This window comes from Arabidopsis thaliana, chromosome 2, assembly GCF_000001735.4.
Source record: "Arabidopsis thaliana chromosome 2, partial sequence".
NCBI lineage: Eukaryota > Viridiplantae > Streptophyta > Magnoliopsida > Brassicales > Brassicaceae > Arabidopsis > Arabidopsis thaliana.
Genome location: NC_003071.7, coordinates 16,025,008 through 16,042,634, shown reverse-complemented (window position 1 = coordinate 16,042,634; position 17,627 = coordinate 16,025,008). Strand labels below are relative to the sequence as shown.

The window sequence follows — 17,627 nt, the reverse complement described above, 5'->3', positions numbered from 1 at the left end:
TCCCAATTTGTTTTTTTTTTTTGTATACCAAATTTGTCTCCTATATTGTTTTTATATGTTTATATTCTTTCTCCTAGTAATTTACACAAAGAATTTAAGAAGCTTCATTGAAATATCAAGACTAGAATTGAAGAATGAGAAACATATCTATCAAACCTCGAAGACTTTTCTCCATCAAAATGTGCAAACAAAACACCAAACCCAACTTGTGTCTTGTCTATTCTACACACATTATTATAATTAAAGGCTTTCACACCTACACAAAAAAAATTCGTACCATTGACTATAAACATCACAAACCCAACAAAAATTTCATCAACTCCGGGAAAGATAGAATAACAAAATGGCCGGAGCTTACGATCCAAGCTTGCCGGAGGTTCCTGAATGGCTCAACAAAGGAGACAACGCGTGGCAGCTCACGGCAGCGACTCTGGTTGGTCTACAGAGTATGCCAGGTCTTGTTATCCTCTATGCCTCCATCGTCAAGAAGAAATGGGCTGTGAATTCAGCTTTTATGGCTCTTTACGCTTTCGCCGCCGTTCTTCTCTGTTGGGTTCTCCTCTGTTACAAAATGGCTTTTGGAGAAGAGCTTTTGCCGTTTTGGGGCAAAGGTGGTCCAGCTTTCGACCAAGGATACCTTAAGGGACAAGCAAAGGTCTTGAATTTGGTTATGCACACAAAGTGTTCGATAAAATGCCTGAATGAGAATTTGATTTGATATTTTTTTCTTACAGATCCCAAATAGTAATGTGGCGGCGCCGTATTTTCCGATGGCGACGTTGGTGTATTTTCAGTTCACATTCGCGGCGATAACGACGATACTTGTGGCGGGATCTGTGTTGGGGAGGATGAATATTAAAGCATGGATGGCTTTTGTGCCATTGTGGTTGATCTTTAGCTACACAGTTGGAGCTTATAGTATATGGGGAGGTGGGTTTCTGTATCAGTGGGGAGTTATTGATTATTCCGGCGGTTATGTTATTCATCTCTCCTCCGGTGTTGCCGGTTTCGTCGCTGCTTACTGGGTACGTTTATTACATAAAATATTCAAGTTCAGAGTTTCTTTAGTTTGTTAGAGGTTAGTTTATTTAGTTAGGGAAACTATTAAATTCTCAGGCTATTGTTTGATATTTGGGTATTATTACTAGAAATATAATGAAAGATTGAAGAAGATGTTTGTTTGTTGAAAATATTGGAATTAATTAATGTACGGTAGTCGGTAGATGACATAGTCTCAAAAAAAATTCTTAAGAAATAATTCGATGTAGACTGGTCTTTAATTGCCAAGTTTTGTTTTGCTTTCTCTTTCGGTATGATTACGTATTTAAGGTCCATAGTTTATAGATAAGTAGTAAGTTCTATGATTGTTTGGTCCACTAACAAAAGGTTACTAATTTCCAAGTACTAAGATTAATTAAATCAAATCAATTTTGGATTTGACAACACGATCTTGATCTATATTGTATTAGCAAATTAGATAATTTAGTTAGAGGAGAGTAATCGAATAAAGTAACGCTCCAATATTGATCACACTCAACTGAAATATCTATTTTTGCCTAATAGTAAATTCACAAAATAATTGAGGTTGATTCCATTTTTGCATTTTATATCTTATAGATATGTATACACTAATTAATTTGTTTTTCTTGTATTCTGCATTTTGTCGCACATAAGCAAAATGGTAAAAGTCAAGTCAATTCCACTGACGACGACATAATATTCCACATAGTAAATATATAAAATCATGCAAAAGAAAATGAAATTAAATGGTTAGTTAAAAAGCAAACACTAGCTAGTTGAGAAATACGATTTTCTGACATGATGTTATTATAGGTAGGACCAAGGCCTAAGGCTGACAGAGAGAGATTCCCACCGAACAATGTTCTTCTAATGCTTGCTGGAGCTGGACTTTTATGGATGGGATGGTCCGGTTTTAACGGTGGTGCTCCTTACGCGGCCAACTTAACCTCCTCTATCGCCGTGTTAAACACCAACCTCTCGGCCGCCACAAGCCTCCTTGTATGGACTACACTTGATGTCATCTTCTTTGGCAAACCTTCTGTCATCGGAGCAATTCAAGGCATGGTTACTGGCTTAGCCGGCGTCACTCCCGGAGCAGGTTTCAGTCATCTTCTTTTCAAGTTTTTTGTTTACTCTAAGTCTCTAAGTTTATTTATGATTAAGGTTGAATTATGTGGAAACTTATTAATATTGCATTGTTAATTTATTATACTGACAAATAAGATATCTATTGCAGGTTTGATCCAAACATGGGCAGCTATAATAATTGGAGTAGTCTCAGGAACAGCTCCATGGGCCTCTATGATGATCATTCACAAGAAATCCGCTCTCCTTCAAAAGGTAATTTAGATCATAAATCCCATTTTAATTTCATAACCAACAAAAAAAAAAAAAAAATGTTTTACCTTATTAGAAAAACGAAAATGTTTCAATTGTAGAATTAAGGTATTAGTAATAACAAACGAATGATTTGAACTGTAATATTTTGATTGGGTTGAAATAAACAGGTGGATGATACATTAGCGGTGTTTTACACACACGCCGTGGCTGGTTTACTTGGTGGAATAATGACAGGGTTGTTTGCACACCCTGATCTCTGCGTTTTGGTACTTCCTCTCCCAGCGACCAGAGGAGCTTTCTACGGTGGCAATGGCGGCAAACAGCTTTTGAAACAGTTGGCTGGAGCTGCCTTCATTGCCGTCTGGAATGTGGTGTCGACTACTATCATTCTACTCGCTATTAGGGTGTTCATACCATTGAGAATGGCTGAGGAAGAGCTCGGGATTGGAGACGACGCAGCACATGGGGAAGAAGCTTATGCTCTTTGGGGAGATGGAGAGAAGTTTGATGCTACAAGGCATGTGCAACAGTTTGAGAGAGATCAAGAAGCTGCTCATCCTTCTTATGTTCATGGTGCTAGAGGTGTCACCATTGTTCTATGATTTTTCTTCTTCTTTTTCTTATTTATTTTTTGTGTATTGATTTCCTTATGACATTAGAGATGTGAATGAGTTATTTGTGTTCTGTATAGGTGGTAAAACTTCACTTTTCATATTTTTTGGTGTGTATTTGGAGTTAACAACCATTTGTGATTTTGTTGAAATGAAAACATAGAGTTCGTGAACAAATGTACCTTGTAACCATTTTAAATTCAGTTAAAGTAATTTCCTCAAGTCATTTGGCTAATAAGTAATTTCCTTAATCACTTTTTCCTTGGGCCACAAATAAAAAAGAAAAGCATGAGACTGAGACCATGTAATCTGGACTCGAGCTAACATTAGACCCATAGTTCTCTTGATATTTAGTGCCAAAGGCCCAACACCTAGTTTTCTTAAAATGATAGTGTTAACCTTAATTCCCTTATTTCTTAGGGATTTTGATGTGTTAATGTTTAATGAAGAACTTTCTTCCGTTTTATATTTTGTACAATATTTATGAAAATGATTTTTTATTTGAACAAACTAAAAAATATGAAGAGTTTTCACTTTCACGTATAAAAGCAAACATAAAATAAAATAAAAAAATTGGACAGATAAAAACAAAAATTGGTGTCTGAAATAATTGAACACTAATGAAGAAATTATTTGTCTATAAAACTCTGCCCCTATAATTATCAGCACTTTTAGTTTTTAGCCATAAAGGTTTCAACTTTTATCAAAGACCCAGCCTTTTTGCAAGTGGCGTGGTTTCACTCGTTGGGCCTATAAATAACAACTCAACCTCGACCTCCCACCATCGCCACTAAAACGAAATCGTGGTCTTACTCTCTCTTCTGAGTTCTGACCTGAGCACACACACAGAGATTTTGATTGTGTCACTCATGGAACCCAATATTTACCAACTTGCCCTCGCGGCTCTATTCGGAGCTTCCTTCGTTGCTGTTTCTGGGTTTTTCATGCATTTCAAGGCACTGAATCTAGTCCTTGAGCGTGGTAAGGAGCGTAAAGAGAACCCTGATGGAGACGAGCCTCAAAATCCGACCTTGGTGAGGCGGCGGAGCCAAGTTAGAAGGAAGGTTAATGACCAATATGGTCGCAGTCCTGCTTCTCTTCCAGATGCCACTCCTTTTACCGATGGTGGCGGCGGCGGCGGCGGTGATACAGGACGGAGCAACGGTCACGTTTATGTCGATGAAATTCCTCCTGGTCTCCCTAGGCTTCATACGCCATCTGAAGGTATGAGAACCAAACCTGAATTGATCAGATTAGATTGTGGATTATAAAAATTGATCCTTTAATCCTTTGATGATGCTGATAGATAGTTTGTGATTGCTTTTTTTCAGGGAGAGCTTCTGTACATGGAGCTAGTAGTATCAGGAAAACTGGAAGCTTTGTTAGACCAATATCTCCGAAATCCCCTGTTGCTAGTGCTAGTGCTTTTGAGAGTGTGGAAGAATCAGATGATGATGATAATTTGACTAATAGTGAGGGTTTAGATGCTTCCTACTTGCAAGCTAATGGTGACAATGAGATGGTGAGTTTCTTTATTTATCATTACTTTTTCAATCCCTGTTCTGTGATTGAATAGGTGGGTTTACAAGTAAGATGTTTTTTGCAGCCTGCAGATGCTAATGAAGAACAAATATCTATGGCTGCTTCAAGTATGATTCGATCCCATAGTGTGTCTGGTGACTTACATGGAGTTCAGCCTGATCCTATTGCTGCTGACATTCTTCGTAAGGAGCCAGAGCAAGAGACCTTTGTCCGTCTTAATGTTCCTCTTGGTAAGAATGGTCACTTTTTGTTTCGTTCTGTCATCTTGCCTTACTTCTGGTTCCTGTATGCTTAGTACTCTTTTCCTATTGTTACAAATCATGACATGTTTGTTTTATAAGTCCCACTACTTGAAAAGTTTTTTGCTAGTGGCAAGTAATTAAGTGGAGTTACGGACAATTAAATAAGTAGTCTTGAGTAAGAGAAGCAAGGGTCAGTTAAGGCTTTACTCAGTGTGGGAGCTGAGCCATTGAAATTCTTAGATTATAGTTTAAGAATTATAGCTTGAAACGGTTAAGACGTCAACACATATCTTATTCATATTTTACTCATGATCTGTTTAGAGGTGCCAACGTCCGATGAAGTTGAAGCCTATAAATGTCTGCAAGAATGTCTTGAACTGCGGAAGAGGTATGTCTTCCAAGAAACAGTTGCACCATGGGAAAAAGAAGTCATATCTGATCCTAGTACTCCAAAGCCTAATACAGAGCCATTTGCACACTATCCTCAGGGAAAATCTGATGTGAGTCTATACTCCTTATATATGTCATCAAACACCATGCATTGATGAATTAAACTTCCCAATCTTTGTTTTTACAGCATTGTTTTGAGATGCAAGATGGGGTTGTCCACGTGTTTGCAAATAAAGATGGTAAGAGTCCTAGTATTAAAATTCTAATGCTTCTTTTTCCTTTACTCATAATAGTTGATTTGGTTGCATTCTTTTGCTTTTCGAATAACTGACCCTTCTTCTGTTTCATAATTCCCAGCAAAAGAAGATCTCTTCCCGGTAGCTGATGCCACAGCGTTTTTCACTGACTTGCATCACGTACTCAAAGTCATAGCTGCAGGAAACATCCGGACTTTGTGCCACCGTCGACTAGTGCTCCTAGAACAGGCAAGAGTTTTATTTAGAGAAGAATGAATGTCAATAAGCAAGTTTCGTCTTGTTAACAGTATGTCTATTTTTTGTTTCAGAAATTTAATCTCCATTTGATGCTTAATGCGGATAAAGAATTTCTTGCTCAAAAAAGTGCACCACATCGTGATTTTTATAACGTTAGGAAAGTCGACACTCATGTGCATCATTCAGCTTGCATGAACCAGAAACACCTTTTAAGGTTTATTAAGTCAAAGCTCCGGAAAGAACCCGATGAGGTAACAATGGCAAACTATATGTTTTAGGATAGTATACAATTTGCTGATATGCAGATATGATAATTTCTTGCTCCTTTATACAGGTTGTAATATTCCGAGATGGAACATATTTGACCTTGAGAGAAGTTTTTGAGAGCCTGGATCTGACTGGGTAATTACATTTCCAACTTCTTAGAATTCCCAACTTAACTCTATCTGAATCTGATGGCTGCAAGACTATTAGATTACCCTCTTAGGAGCCTCCTAGTTGTTGCGCACCGCAGATTGCCTGTATTGCATTTTTTACCATTTTTACCATGACACCGAAGAAATTAACCTTTTTCCCTTTGTTTGAACATTGCACAGATATGACCTGAACGTCGACCTTTTGGATGTTCATGCAGACAAAAGTACCTTTCATCGTTTTGATAAGTTCAACCTAAAGTATAACCCTTGTGGTCAAAGTAGGCTTAGGGAGATTTTCCTTAAACAGGATAATCTCATCCAAGGTAATTGAATACTCCAGTCACTCTTATTACCGTTTTTAGTTCATTTGATGCATCAGTTATGCACTCTCAGTTGCCTGACATTTATTTTCGTTTGGTTTAAGGTCGATTTCTTGGTGAGATAACAAAGCAAGTCTTCTCTGACCTTGAAGCTAGTAAATATCAGGTAAACGCCACATGCATCTTTGTTATTTTTATTCTTGATCAACTGCAGTGGTCTTATGCATTTAGAACGAACATTATAAGAGAGGAACACTGTTAGAATCAAATCCATTCTAACTAAGCTTTTGATATAATGATTTACTGGGAATACATAGAGACTTAGGATTTGGTAATGGATCTCCTCCTATTCCCCCTTACAAATGCAAAGCTTGCTATTTCTTGTTGCATATGCTTTATAGCTGCATTAAACTTTAACTCATTTGTTATATTAGGAAAAGATATAGTAGTAAAATCCTTGGATTTTAGTCTCAGTAACCATATCAAACTCACACTCCCTCACATATGCGCATTGACTTGAGTTCCAAAAAACATCATGGCATTGCTCAAATTCTGTGTCAAGAAATCTTCTTGCCAAAGCAGATCCATAATTGCTCTGTTTTGTTTTTCCTGATGTCTACGTTGAACACTGCAGATGGCTGAATACAGAATATCTATATATGGCAGAAAAATGAGCGAGTGGGACCAACTCGCTAGTTGGATTGTGAACAATGATCTATACAGTGAGAATGTTGTCTGGTTAATTCAGGTTAGCCATCTCTTTGATACTTGTGTGCTCCATGTCCTTCCATGAGTGTATGTGTTTTTTTTGTCTCCGTGTGTTTGTAACATGACTGCTAACTGAGCTATATTTTCCTTGTTTTCTGTTTGTCTGCTCACTAGCTCCCACGCTTGTACAACATTTACAAGGACATGGGTATTGTGACATCGTTCCAGAATATCCTGGACAATATATTCATTCCTCTGTTTGAAGCCACGGTAGATCCTGATTCCCATCCTCAGCTCCATGTTTTTTTGAAGCAGGTTAGCATTCATATCTTCAAATAACCTCTAATCCGCATGTCTTTACACAATAAAGAGTTGGTTTGACTGGTTGCTGTCTCTTGTTTGCTATTTCAGGTTGTTGGATTTGATTTGGTTGATGATGAAAGCAAACCTGAAAGACGTCCCACAAAACACATGCCCACTCCAGCTCAATGGACTAACGCATTCAATCCTGCATTTTCGTATTATGTCTACTATTGTTATGCTAACCTCTATGTGTTAAATAAGGTACCATTCCTCTTAGTCGCTTCTGTAACTAACTTGGTGTTCTCAAAACTGTGTAATATGGAGTAACTATTTTTCTTCAGCTTCGAGAGTCAAAGGGCATGACTACTATCACGCTACGACCACATTCTGGAGAGGTGTGTTATTTCTTCCTTTGTGCTAGATAAACAGTTTTCAGTTACAGTTCAGTGGAATTTTAACATGTCTACAAATTTCAGGCTGGTGACATTGACCACTTGGCTGCTACGTTTCTAACATGCCATAGCATCGCACATGGAATCAATCTGCGAAAGTCTCCTGTGCTTCAGTATCTGTACTACCTCGCCCAGGTTTGTGGAGACTGCCTGCATGTATTACATATGTATTATTGTTTCTGTTCTAAGAAGACATTTCTTTTGACAGATTGGTCTGGCCATGTCACCACTGAGCAACAACTCTTTGTTTCTAGATTACCACCGGAACCCGTTTCCTGTGTTTTTCTTAAGAGGTCTCAATGTTTCTCTGTCTACTGATGACCCCCTTCAGATTCACTTAACTAAAGAACCTCTCGTGGAAGAGTATAGCATAGCTGCATCAGTAAGTCATAATCTTTCCATTATGCAGTCTTGCCACACATCATAGGCCTTGAAAAGTTGATTATATTTTTAAAAGTCTTATTAGTTATTACCTTTAAATGATTTATACTGATCTTCTGCAATTGCAAACACGAAGAACAATGAAATTTCTCTCTATACATCCTTTTCTTCTAGGTTTTAGTTATATTTATGTATTAACTGAAGATGATAACTGGATTTTTCAGGTTTGGAAGCTGAGTGCGTGTGACCTGTGCGAGATAGCTCGTAACTCAGTGTACCAGTCAGGTTTCTCACACGCCCTGAAGGTACTTGTTATATCAACATGGCCCATAGTATGAATGAACAAGATGTCTCTGTTCCGATCTACTAATAATACTAACTTGTTGAGATGTTCCAGTCGCACTGGATTGGAAAAGATTACTACAAAAGAGGACCTGATGGAAACGACATTCACAAAACAAACGTGCCACACATAAGGGTGGAGTTCCGTGACACGGTATGGAATGAAATATATTTATTCTTCACACAAGTTAATTTCTCTTTGTAGGAAAACAAATTAAAAATATGAAGTTGATGCAGATCTGGAAAGAGGAGATGCAACAGGTTTATCTGGGCAAGGCTGTTATCTCTGATGAAGTTGTTCCATAAAAACCACAATCAGAAATGGCAAGACGTAAGAATCCAACATGTATGTAACAACTCAATGATCTTATCACTTCTGTTACAACATTTTCTTATGATGTCAATGATTGAATTTCAGATTGCAGGGGAACAAAGAGAGCATTTTGAGAAGTATACGAAAGCAGGAACCTAGTAGATAGGGTAATAATATGAGTGGCTCTGTGCCCTGAGAAAGCGATTAGGCTGTGCCAAAATCTTATTGTTTTATAAAGCTTTTTAGATAATGAGATACAAAGAGACCAGTTGAGAACCGGTTTTAATATAATGGATTTCAGTTTTTGGATTACATACTGTTTTAACTTGGATTCAGATTCAATTTTTAATCAGAAATAGCATTATGTTCGAAATCCAATTTTGTTTGTTTGTTTTGGTTCTGTTTTAAACCATACTGAGATCTGTTTACCGGATTAAACACATGTTTTTGGGTCACATTGGTAGATTTGGCTTGATCATGAAGTGAACTAGACAAATGTTCCTTTTGTTTCATAACAGACTGAAGTATGGAATGTGTAAGAAAAAAGAAACTAAAGCGGGTCCCACTTTTCCGAATTATGGTATTTAAAACCCAAGTATCATAAGGCCTTAATAACAGTCCAATTCAGGCCCAATGGATAAAATCCTATGTCAAATAAAAGAGCTCATCATTTTCCACCGATAACTTTTCTCAGCTCCGACAAAAATGGCTGCAATCACCATTTCTTCCTCCTTGCACGCCTCAGCCTCTCCGCGTGTTGTTCGTCCACATGTTTCTCGAAATACCCCTGTGATCACCCTCTATTCACGCTTCACACCATCCTTCTCCTTCCCATCTCTCTCCTTCACACTCCGTGACACAGCTCCGTCTCGTCGTCGTTCCTTCTTTATCGCCTCCGCCGTCAAATCTCTAACGGAGACGGAGCTGCTTCCAATCACAGAGGCTGATTCAATCCCGTCCGCTTCCGGTGTATACGCTGTATACGATAAGAGCGACGAGCTTCAGTTCGTCGGAATTTCTCGGAACATCGCTGCGAGTGTCTCTGCTCATCTCAAATCTGTGCCGGAGCTTTGTGGCTCCGTTAAGGTACTTATCCATGATTTCATATAGAGGAGTAGCATGTCTGTTACTATAACGAAGGATTCTTTGTTTTGTTGTGGTTGACTTTTGTTTATTACTGTTCATAGATTTGGGAAGTGTTTTGGTAAATGAATACTACAAAAGTTCATCACTTTAGTTCCAGAGATAGTATTTCATATCATTAGGATCACTATTGTTTGCAAAACTAGAGCTAATGAAGTTCTTGGTTCTGTTGTTGGTAAGAGTTCTTTTAACAACACTTACCACACATTATGATTAGGAGATGCATCAATAGTTCATTTTGTATATGTTACTTAGGAGTTAGGACTTGTTTTTTTAGCATTTTCTTTTGATTAGTTTTTTAGGGAAATTCTACTCTATAGATACAGGACAGTGCGCATTGGCGAGATTTGTCGAGGTTTGAGAGGTATATCGGTTTTGTACCAATGGAGAGAACTGATTCTCTTTGGCATTTTGATTACCATTCTGTGTCAGGTTCTTTTAATTAATAACAAGAGCTTTTGTTTTTTTTGTGTCCATGATCCTTAACTGTATCAGCTTACAACAGTCAAATCTAAAGATTGCTCTTGAGAAATTTACATTTTTATGGGTTGTATTATTATCTTAAGAATTTACATTTTTCCTCTTTCTATCATTTATTTGTCACTTATTGCTTATATTTTGCTTATGATTTACTTATGTTATGATTATTTTAGTGTTTATTTGCTCCATTGACTCAATAGGACTTTGTTTATGCTCATGTGATGGATATTGACAAGTTTTGGTATTGTTGATATATCTTCCATAACTGATTTCATCATTGTTTTGCTAGGTTGGAATAGTAGAAGAACCAGATAAAGCAGTTTTAACACAAGCATGGAAATTATGGATAGAAGAACATATAAAAGTAACTGGAAAAGTTCCGCCGGGGAATAAGTCAGGGAACAACACATTTGTCAAACAAACTCCGAGGAAGAAATCCGATATCCGTCTCACTCCAGGTCGCCATGTTGAGCTCACGGTTCCTTTGGAGGAACTGATTGACCGTTTAGTGAAAGAGAGCAAAGTGGTAGCTTTCATAAAAGGATCAAGGAGTGCTCCTCAATGTGGATTCTCACAGAGAGTTGTTGGGATTCTTGAAAGCCAAGGAGTTGATTATGAAACTGTTGATGTTCTTGACGATGAGTATAATCATGGGCTAAGGGAGACGCTTAAGAACTACAGCAATTGGCCAACGTTTCCACAGATATTTGTGAAAGGAGAACTTGTAGGAGGATGTGATATTTTGACCTCAATGTATGAAAATGGTGAACTTGCCAATATCTTGAACTAGTTTCATCCGATTTTCTTCTCTATTTCTAGTTGTAACTCCAAACATTCATTATAGAGAAAACATGCTTGGATTCTCTTCCATAGTTACAGATTCGTTTTCTGTTTTCCGCATTTATAAAAGGTTACAGATTCTATACAAATCTAAGAGTAGGTTTAAAACGCATAACCATCCACTAAATTCACCTATTTTGTGGTCATTTAACCAATGATTTTTTTTTTTTTTTTTTTACACTAATTGTCCCTTTAAATATATATGTTGAAACAAAACATAATTGGAAATGGAGTTAAGTAACTATTGTTACGTTAAATGATTTAATTGATTAATTTAGTAGCATTCTTATTCTTGTAGCACGTTTATTAGAGAATTATTGTTCTTCTTTGACATAATCTTTGGGTGAACTAACACAAAATATTCATTTTAAGTACTAAATTCTCATTTGTAGGATGAATATCTCAAAAATAACACAAATATTCTATGGTATTCATTTGTTACAACTTATATGAGTAACAAACGTTCATGAAAATTGAAAAATATGATGATGACGAGGTTAGTTTATGGGTTGTATTTTCTTTTTATTTTTTTTTTGGAAACTGAAAAAAATTAAATGAACAAATAAAACAACAAGTCAACGGTCTCAAAAATTCGATTACATAAAAACAAAACAATAAAAAAATATAAGTCAGACTGTAAAATAAGTTGATAGGTGTTGATTCTGAAAATCACACAATAAATTTGTTTAAAGGGGATAAACAAATTTACTTAACTCTCTCTCGCTATTTAGTGACCAAAGGCTCAATGAAAAGAAGAACAAAGTTGGTTAGAGACAAAGTTAGGGTTTTGCTCAAGAACAATGAAGAAAACTAGGGTTTTATTATTAAGTTTCGGATCCTTAGAATAGAGGACAACTCCCTCCCCCCTCCCCCTATTTATACATTATTAAGACGATTAAAAGATATGTTAAACTTTCAATTCTTCGAGGCTTGAATCTTCTAATTTCCTTTATCTTCGAAGACTTGCTATTTTCAAAGGAGAAAACTTCTTTTTCTTCGAATTAGGAAGTCGGCTAGGCGGTCTCCCTACTTGGGGCTAAAGTCGGCAAATGACCTCCTTATTTTGGCTCATTAACAGGCTAAACCGGGATACCCCGGTTTGATTACAATCTCAGTCTAATTCGTAATTCCTCTGGTTTAAGCCGGTATTGTCGGAGGTGCTAATTCCTGCACCAACAATAGAAATAAATGTAGTCGATGAAAATGAAATTTTATAGAAGTTAGTAGATTTTACTTTTAGGTACGATTCTCTTCAATGTGTTCCCTCTCGCTGTGATTGATTGATACTCTGATGGTAAAAATCTCTCTTTGTTTGTATCCGTCTTATTCACAGCCAAAGATGAAGAACAATTTAACATTTACACCAAAAAAGATGAAGAACCTAGCGAAGAGTGCATTCGTGTCTCACAAGGGAGAGCTCAAGAGCATTTTCGTGGTGAAGAAGCTTCACTTGACTTGGGTCATGTCGCCAAGAGTTTTGCTCAGAGAGAACAACCGTCTTTAGTTGGGAAATCGCATGATAAGGAATCAATGAAGAGAAAAAGAGACGAATGTCAAAAAGGGCAACAAGCTAAGAAGAGAAAGAAGATGAGTGGTAGTACTAGTGCCAATACAAAAAAAAAAAAACTTGATCGAATCGGTTTGGCCATCATAAACCATAGCATAAGTTTGTTCATCGAAATTTTTGAAATATCTAAGTTTTGAACTTAACTATGTTTTTGTTAACAATAATAATTACTTGTATCAACCAGAAACAACAAACTGAAATTTAGGCAGAAGTTAGTGGATTTTGTTGCATTAAAAATAAAAATGGCCGATGCCTAATAATTTTTTACAGCCCATACAAGTAAGCATAATTAAAGCTCTAAAAGGTAAAAAGATACGGTAAAAGAGACTCTCTCTCTTAACACACTGTTCATCTTTGAGAGAGAGAGTGGTGATTTCCGGTTAACCGGAATATTCCATCTTTTTGTTTTATATAGTTTTCCGACTTTGTTTGGATTCTGTTTTTCTTAGTCGATCTTTATTTCTGTTTATCTATCTTAATTTGTCGGCTAAGATACGCTTTTTTCCTTTTTGTTCTTCCCTCTTTCTACAGCTTTTACTCTTGAATCCCGTTTGCTTTTATCAGAATTAGTCATCGACTTGATGTTTCTCCAATGATAGAGTAATATCTTCGCCGCTATATCCTCAAAGTGAAGGATTAAAGACCTCTTCGTTAGGTTTTAGGTGGAGCTTCTTCTTGGAGGTGGGATTGAGTTCGAAGTCTTCTAAGACTAATTCAACAGTTGCTATGGCTAAAATTGTGGAAAGAAGGTCTCCGAAGCATGATTCCAAGTCTCTATCTACTAATCGCCGGAGAGAAGAATCAAGTCAGATCCAAATCTTAGTCGGCAAGAAGAATCGAGATGATAAGAGAAGAGTGGGCCCACATATGTGCTTAACAATACACGTTATGGGGTTACGTGTCATTAATGTTATTGGGTTCATTTAATCTGGGCTTAAAAGAGGCTTGTATCATGTTGTAATATTCCGATCTGGGCTTTCATATAATGAAATTTGGCCGACAAAAAAACAAAAAGCCCTTTTAGGTAGTACTAAGCCCAAATCGTAAGAGAAACAATCGGGAATGACAATAATGTCATCGAAAAGCAGATTCTGAGATCGAAAAGCAGAGATCCTATCCTATTGTTTGATTGTTGATCTGATTATCCTGGGGATCAAATCCGGCTAGCTATAAGAACTCCGGTGAAGCCGATTGTTCGATGACGAAGTTTCGAATTTCCAGAGAAGCGGGTGAGGTCTTCAATTACGGCGGACGAGGCGAAAGAGGATTGATTACTCAACATCACAGAAGAAAAAAGGCAGTCCTGCATGCGAAGAAGAGGTGTGATCGCGATTTTTTGTTTTATCAAATTGGTTACAAAGGAGAGAAGATGCGTCAACAGAGATTCGGATATCGAAAAACAGAGATTCTATCATCAGATTCGTCAATGGAGATACCTGTTTGTCGAGGTCTGGAAGCTGATTTTAGAGGTCAGACCCTGATTTGGTTTATGTTTTAATCTTCGCTAAAAAACACTTTTACAGCAAGATTATACGATGTTTTTCAGTTTTTTCTAATCGCCCTTTTCAGGAAAATTGTCCCAATATTATTTCTTCTACTTACCAAACGATTCATTCATCTTGTACAAACCATTCATTCAACTCCATTCAACTCCCTGTTCTTTTTCCTCCGCCTTCTCTCTTCTAACTCTTCTAATCATGCGCTCGTTTATCTGGTTTATGTTACAGAGTCCAGTTATTTTGTTATTTGCCATGATTTTTGGTATAACTATCTTAGTGTTGGTTGTTATATGTCTTAGGATAATATTTCCATCACTTGATGATGTTCATCGAGTTGATGACAACACATATGTACAAGTTGTTGTTGACTCCGATGATGAACATCATCAAGAAGGGCTCATACCCGTTCCAGTAGAGAATTTCGTATTTAGGTATCCCGAAAGGGATTGTAGTATTTGTCTAGACACTTTTGAAAGTAATGTTCCATTGGCTAATACAGTGTGCGGACACGCGTTCCACTTTCACTGTTTAAGTCAATGGAACAAGACTTGTCCTATCTGTAGGGCAATTCTATTCTAGTTAGTATTAGTATTTAGGAAATTTTTAACTAGGTGGGTAGTGTTTTAGTTTGTATTTAGCAAAATGGGTAGTTTTTCTTATGCACTATCTTCAATTTCAAATGTAACTTATGCACTCCTGCCCGTACCCTCATGCACTATCTACAAGTCCGACTATTCCCTGGCACGATTGTAAACCGCTTAGCTGCATTCTCCCGTAGCTTAAGTAAGTTTTTGAAAGTCCATGTTTTAGTCTGACTTGGTTTATGTCCCAGAATTTTTCGTCTTTGATGACATTTTGTTTTGTATCTTTGTTTGATATCCTGTGTGTAGTTTCTCATGACATTGGTTCTTGTGATGCAGGTAAGGAAGATGGCGAATGAAACGGGGTTGGACTTCACTGAGCAGATTATTACTTTGGAGAACAAGTATAGACAGGTAAAGATACAAGTATAAGTTGGTTCTCGATTTAAATGGTTAAAGGAGACCCACCGTTCAAATTTGATGTTAATGTATAGCTACAATTTGTTTGGGAAAGACTTCTTATTGACCCCCGCCATTCTAATGTCAGGCACCGGAAAAAATCTTTACAGCATCTCACTCTGATACAACGTGTGAACATTGGGCGTCATCCCAACCGACCTACTTTCCTTGATCATATACATAACATCACTGACAAGGTTTGGTCTCTCAGTAGTAAGGCTTTTTTGTCATGCATTGACGATAAATTCTTGTTTTTTTTTTACATTCTTGGGACTCTCTGCTCTTGTTTCAGTTTATGGAGCTTCATGGAGACCGAGCGGGGTATGATGACCCTGCAATTGTGACGGGTATTGGAACCATTGATGAACGTTACATGTTCATAGGTCACCAGAAAGGTAGAAACACCAAAGAAAATATAATGCGGAACTTTGGTATGCCTACTCCTCACGGGTATGTTTTCATGAGGAGCTTCCTGGTTTGCAGTTAAATAGAAACATTCAGAATCAGCAACACTCTTATCAAATTTCTATAATGTCTACCACAGATAGAGGAAAGCACTTCGGATGATGTATTATGCAGACCATCACGGTTTTCCAATCGTAAAATTCATCGACATTCCTGGAGCCTATGCAGAACTTAAATCCGAGGAACTCGGACAGGTACAATAAATGTCTTTTATGTTTGAAGTGTACTGGTTTATCTTATCTGCAGCATAACATTTTTTTGTTTACCTGTATAATAGGGTGAAGCAATTGCCAACAATCTGAGGACGATGTTTGGCCTGAAAGTGCCAATTCTTTCTATTGTCGTTGGGGAAGGTGGTTCTGGTGGTGCCCTAGCCATTGGCTGTGATAATGAAATGCTGATGCTCGAAAATGCAGTTTTCTATGTTGCCAGGTAAAATTTCCCCAATGTAGATTACGATGATATGATATTTCTATAGGTTGAATTTATCCCATCTGTTGTTTTGCTTTTCACAGTCCAGATGCCTGTGCAGCGCTCTTGTGAAAGACTTCCAAGGCTGCTCCTGAGGTATGTACACTGCTCTACTATTAATTAAGTGATCATGTAGACTCTAATTTTACACTTGAATGAAACTCGTGTACTCAGGCTGCTGAAAAGCATAGAATTACCTCCAAGGAGCTGGTCAAGCTTAATGTAGCCGATGGAATCATTCCTGTAACTGATCCTACCTCTAATCTATTTGTGTGTTTGCCTCTTAGACCTCTTTTGTCAGTTTGGATCATTGAGTTACTCTCTTACATGCTGTGCAGGAACCGTTTGGTGGGGCCCATGCTGATCCTTCATGGACGTCGCAGCAGATAAAGATTGCTATCAATGAAAACATGAATGTAGGCATAGTTATTCTTCTCAACGTTGGATGTGATCTAAAAGGTTTCTAACTTTTTCTTGGGACTTGTAGGAATTTGGGAAAATGAGTGGGGAGGAGGAGCTCCTGAAGCATAGGATGGCTAAGTACAGAAAGATTGGAGTGTTCATAGAAGGTGAAACAATAGAGCCTAGTAGGAAAGTCAAAAAATAATAATATATGAGATTTTTTCGGGTAGATTGACCTATATTAGCATTCGTTGATGCACTTTAAGCTATTAATGGGCTCAAAAATATTAGTTTATTAATGGGCTCAAAAGTTTTAATATTAGAGTTTTGGTATTTACGGGTTCACTAGCTTAAGTAATGTCATTGACCAACTCTAGTTTTTGTGGACAAGTTTCATTTTATTACATGGACCAAATTTAGGTGTTTTAAACCATTGCATTTTATGTTACGGACCAAAATTTTCTAAATTTTTTGTTAGCAAATTTACTTTCACGTTTATTATATGAACAAGTTTCATTTCCTCTTAGAGTTTTTGTCAACTGAATTAAAAGTATGTTTTTAGTCAACTGTATTAAATAGTCATATGAAAAATAACAGTGACTTTATATGTATAGAAGAGTACAAGACTTTCAAGTTTTTAGTTCAACTTTGTGTTTGATACTTTTGTTAAGTTTATAAGAGGTCACAGATCGCTGTTAACTCGTGGCGACACGGTTGGCCGCGTGACTTTTTAGTCAAAGTGTATTCCTTTCATTGATGTTATTTCTATATGTGCTCTTTTCATATTGTTGTTTGTATGGTAGTTTTCTGTATTTTGTTAAAAAAAAAAAAAAAAAGGTATAAAT

General features: G+C 37.1%; 3 protein-coding genes and 1 pseudogene across 8 annotated transcripts; all 4 read left to right on the top strand.

The window, feature by feature from the left end:
• The first annotated feature begins 113 nt into the window (after positions 1-113).
• AMT2 (ammonium transporter 2) lies at positions 114-3,205 on the top strand. Of its 2 annotated transcripts, NM_129385.5 has the most exons (5): positions 114-655; positions 735-1,025; positions 1,834-2,119; positions 2,258-2,361; positions 2,529-3,205. In NM_129385.5, the coding sequence occupies exons 1-5, from the start codon at positions 344-346 to the stop codon at positions 2,961-2,963; spliced, it is 1,428 nt and encodes a 475-aa protein (NP_181363.1). In that variant the 5' UTR covers positions 114-343; the 3' UTR covers positions 2,964-3,205. The 2 variants fall into 2 exon arrangements, with proteins under 2 accessions (NP_181363.1, NP_973634.1); NM_201905.1 differs by having other exon boundaries at positions 252-1,025; positions 2,529-3,156.
• A 457-nt stretch (positions 3,206-3,662) lies between these two features.
• FAC1 (AMP deaminase, putative / myoadenylate deaminase) lies at positions 3,663-9,343 on the top strand. 2 transcript variants are annotated; one of them, NM_129384.3, is made up of 20 exons: positions 3,663-4,196; positions 4,304-4,494; positions 4,579-4,744; positions 5,078-5,256; positions 5,334-5,385; positions 5,504-5,631; positions 5,712-5,891; positions 5,975-6,042; positions 6,237-6,379; positions 6,481-6,542; positions 7,011-7,124; positions 7,259-7,399; positions 7,496-7,648; positions 7,729-7,782; positions 7,864-7,974; positions 8,048-8,221; positions 8,445-8,525; positions 8,618-8,716; positions 8,800-8,893; positions 8,981-9,343. In NM_129384.3, exons 1-19 carry the CDS (start codon positions 3,842-3,844, stop codon positions 8,866-8,868), a joined length of 2,520 nt encoding a protein of 839 aa, NP_565886.1. In that variant the 5' UTR covers positions 3,663-3,841; the 3' UTR covers positions 8,869-8,893; positions 8,981-9,343. The 2 variants fall into 2 exon arrangements, with proteins under 2 accessions (NP_565886.1, NP_850294.1); NM_179963.3 differs by having other exon boundaries at positions 8,800-8,908.
• Positions 9,344-9,465: 122 nt separating this feature from the next.
• Positions 9,466-11,450, top strand: CXIP2 (CAX-interacting protein 2). Its single transcript, NM_129383.3, has 2 exons — positions 9,466-9,961; positions 10,788-11,450. Exons 1-2 carry the CDS (start codon positions 9,581-9,583, stop codon positions 11,286-11,288), a joined length of 882 nt encoding a protein of 293 aa, NP_565885.1. The 5' UTR covers positions 9,466-9,580; the 3' UTR covers positions 11,289-11,450.
• Positions 11,451-13,069: 1,619 nt separating this feature from the next.
• AT2G38260 lies at positions 13,070-17,434 on the top strand (annotated as a pseudogene). 3 transcript variants are annotated; one of them is made up of 11 exons: positions 13,070-14,374; positions 14,475-15,187; positions 15,325-15,399; positions 15,533-15,641; positions 15,737-15,894; positions 15,989-16,103; positions 16,187-16,341; positions 16,425-16,476; positions 16,555-16,623; positions 16,719-16,796; positions 16,868-17,434. The 3 variants fall into 3 exon arrangements; another variant differs by lacking the exon at positions 14,475-15,187 and having other exon boundaries at positions 13,119-14,374; another variant differs by having other exon boundaries at positions 13,119-15,187.
• The last annotated feature ends 193 nt before the right edge of the window (positions 17,435-17,627 follow it).